The following is a 3,122-nucleotide window of genomic DNA, read 5'->3' as shown; positions in this document are numbered from 1 at the left end:
TGTGTATATATATGTATATGTATATGTATATATATATATATATATATATATATATATTATACACGCATACAATTTTTTTGCATTAAAATAGTGATCATTGGTAAGGTAAACGGTTAATTGTCTAAATATTATGATGCACAAAATTCAGCAAATTTCTCGGCATAAAAACGTTACGCAAAATATTTGTTCTTATTTCTTTATTACGGGATGGAATATGACCGACATGTTTCGTGAGATTGTGAACCTGTTGTTGTTGTTGAACACTATATAGCTGCTTCGAATACTTCTGTAGTCAACCTGGTGTAAGTGTTAATGAATGAAAGAATGTAAATATTCCCACTCATGCACACAGGAAGTGATGTCATCGGTGAAGTCATGATGCTGATCCATGTGACGTGTGAGCGCTTCGATCAGGATCGCGTCAGAAAGGCTTGGTGCATGAAATAAAATGAAAGAAAAGTCACAGTCGTTTATGAACGCTAGTCTTTTTTTCATCCAACTAAACTGATGCACCAAAATCCCCAAAGATGCATCAAGCCAGCCAGAGTTTTTTTTGTTTTTTAATAATTTCTGTATTTTTGTATGTGCTAGACATTCAGGGATGCATTCAGGCGTCTAGGTTGTACAAATCCTGCATGTTGACTGCATGTGAATGCATGAGAGCGTTAGAGAAACACTTCAGCTCTTCTGCTGTGAAAACCAATCAGACTTGAGATTTGATGGCTGTCAATTAATTTCCAAAAGTAAGTTCATTTTTATAGGCTACGGCCAAAAAAACATCACCATGTAAAATACTGTTTTATTATTTGTGCAATTATGCACGTGCATAATAAATGCTCAGTTTACTTCTAATTGTTATGAGGAAGCAACAGATTTGTATTTTCTATTATAGCAAAATTCTCAGTTTTATTTTAATTTAATAATAAAAAAAATATGGTTGCCATATATTTTTTATTTTTATGTCTCTCTCACTAATCTTTATTTGTACATCTATCTATATTCATATTAATAATTTATATGCAAGTAAATAAAATTATAATATTATTTTGAAACATTATTATATAATTAATATTGTATTCGTAGTATTATATTTTATATTTATATATATATTTTATATTTCTTCATTTTAGGTTTAATATTATGATATGTACACAAATAAAATTATAATATAATTATGTAATATATTAATATTATTTTGAACAATATAATATTAATATAATTACTATTTTAATATTAGTAGTAAGACATTATTAATTCTATTTAATATTTATATTATATTTTTATATTTATTTTATATTTATAATTTATGAAATGCAAATACATTTATAATATTGTAATATTTAATTATACCATTTTTAAATAATGTGATATGAATATAATATTTATTTATACAATATCCCAGTAGCAATCAGATATTTTATGCAGCCAAAATACTGTTGTTACAATAAATGTGTTCGGTTTGCTTCTCATTGTTATGAGCAAGCAACGGATATGTTTTGTATATTTGTATGATAGCAAAATGCTCCGTTTTATTTTTAATTTAATAAAAAAAAACATCTGGTCACCCTATCTATCTATATCTATATTTATATATGTTTATCTAATATTTATCTGTACATTTATCTATATTTATGTTCATAATTTATGTAAATAAATACAATTAATATTATTGTTAAACTATGTTAATATGATATTATTAATATAATAATTATAATATTTTATATTAATAATAGTTATTGTATATAATATCCCAGTAGCAGTGGTGTATGTTAGGTTTGGTCTCCAGGGCAGTGGGGGGCAGTAGTGAGTCGCTCATCCTCTCTTCCACACACAGTGGCGGGTGACAGGTTGCGTGTGGACTGGAGCCCAAGGAGTTCCTGCTCTGACCTGGCGCTCTTGGGCAACACACGGACCAGTTTGGCGCGCGGCCTGGGCACGACATTTGGGCGCTCGGACCGTTACCTCAAGGTGCCTAAGTTTGCTCTCAATCTGTTCCATGTCCATTTTTACTTCACAGCGTCCGGAAACGGCGCTCGCGCTTTCCTTCCTCTCTTGTCAGTGTTTGTGCCGCTCCTCAAAAAGTCTTAAAGAGACAGTACATCCAAAGTCTTAAAGAGACAGTACATTTCTTCACTAGAACAGGAAAGATTTTTAGCTGAAATCGTGCTCCTTGGTGACTGATAAAATGAAAGTCAATGGGTACCGGCACTTCAAGAGTCAAAAAAGCATATCAGGCAACACAAAATTAATACCTCTGACAACTGACGATATATTGAGGTCTTATGAAGTGAAACGATTGGCCTGTGCAAGAAAGTATCTCTTTAAATTTGTTTTGATCAAATTTAAGGCCATAAAAGTCTTGTAGTGTATAACAAAAGTCTTAATTATTTTAAGAGGTCTTAAATATGGGGACGTAAAAGCAGAGTCGCCGTGATACGAATATGTGATTTATTCAACTTTAAAAGGCTGTGATTCGATTAAATAAATGCGAGCGCTGCAGGTTTTAAAATCAAACCGTGCTGTTGCGTGTTCAACAGGGTTGCCGTTTCAGAGCAGTCCGCAGTCAGTGAATGCTGCACATTTATGCCTCACGACTGCTTATGATGCACCTAAAGCATAGCCATTTCAAAATAAGAGTCCCTGTGTATTTCAGCCTTGTTTAAGATTAAAAGACCATCATTATGCATTTTTTTTTATCATTATTGGTATTTGGTTCCCGTGTTTCTCTCATCTTTTTGAATGAGCAGCTAGAAGTAGCTAAGTATATACATTTCAAAATAAGAGTCCCGGTGTATTTAATGCTTGTTTAAGATTAAAAGCCTGTCATTTTGCATAAACTTTGTTTGGTTAATATTGGTATTTTGGTTCCCATATTTCACTAATCTTTTCATCAAAACAAGAGTCCTGGTGTATTTTGGGATTGTTTATAATTTAAAAGTACCTCAAAATGCATAAAGTGATTGTGTGTGTGTGTGTGTGACCCATATTTCTCATCTTTTTGAATGAGCATCCGGAAGTAGTAGAGAATATACATTTCAAAATAAGAGTCCTGGTGTATTTTGGGATTGTTTATAATTTAAAAGTACCTCAAAATGCATAAAGTGATTGTGTGTGTGTGTGTG

At 31.7% G+C, this 3,122-nt stretch overlaps 1 protein-coding gene across 4 annotated transcripts in view; it reads left to right on the top strand.

Moving 5' to 3' along the window:
• LOC107684523 (protein FAM131A-like) overlaps nt 1-3,122 on the top strand; it is a 42,900-nt gene that overhangs the window by 14,044 nt on the left and 25,734 nt on the right. For 3 of the 4 annotated variants that reach the window (XM_016480797.1, XM_016480794.1, XM_016480795.1), the window contains exon 2: nt 1,835-1,968. The exons of the other annotated variant lie outside the window; for it this stretch is intronic. In XM_016480797.1, coding sequence (XP_016336283.1) covers nt 1,835-1,968 — 134 coding nt within the window. The remainder of the gene's footprint in view (nt 1-1,834; nt 1,969-3,122) is intronic. 4 annotated transcript variants of the gene reach the window in all.

This window comes from Sinocyclocheilus anshuiensis, unplaced genomic scaffold (assembly GCF_001515605.1).
Source record: "Sinocyclocheilus anshuiensis isolate Anshui unplaced genomic scaffold, SAMN03320099.WGS_v1.1 scaffold2917, whole genome shotgun sequence".
Lineage (NCBI taxonomy): Eukaryota > Metazoa > Chordata > Actinopteri > Cypriniformes > Cyprinidae > Sinocyclocheilus > Sinocyclocheilus anshuiensis.
Note: the sequence above shows the minus strand (reverse complement) of the source record. Positions and strands in the feature narration are given on the sequence as shown.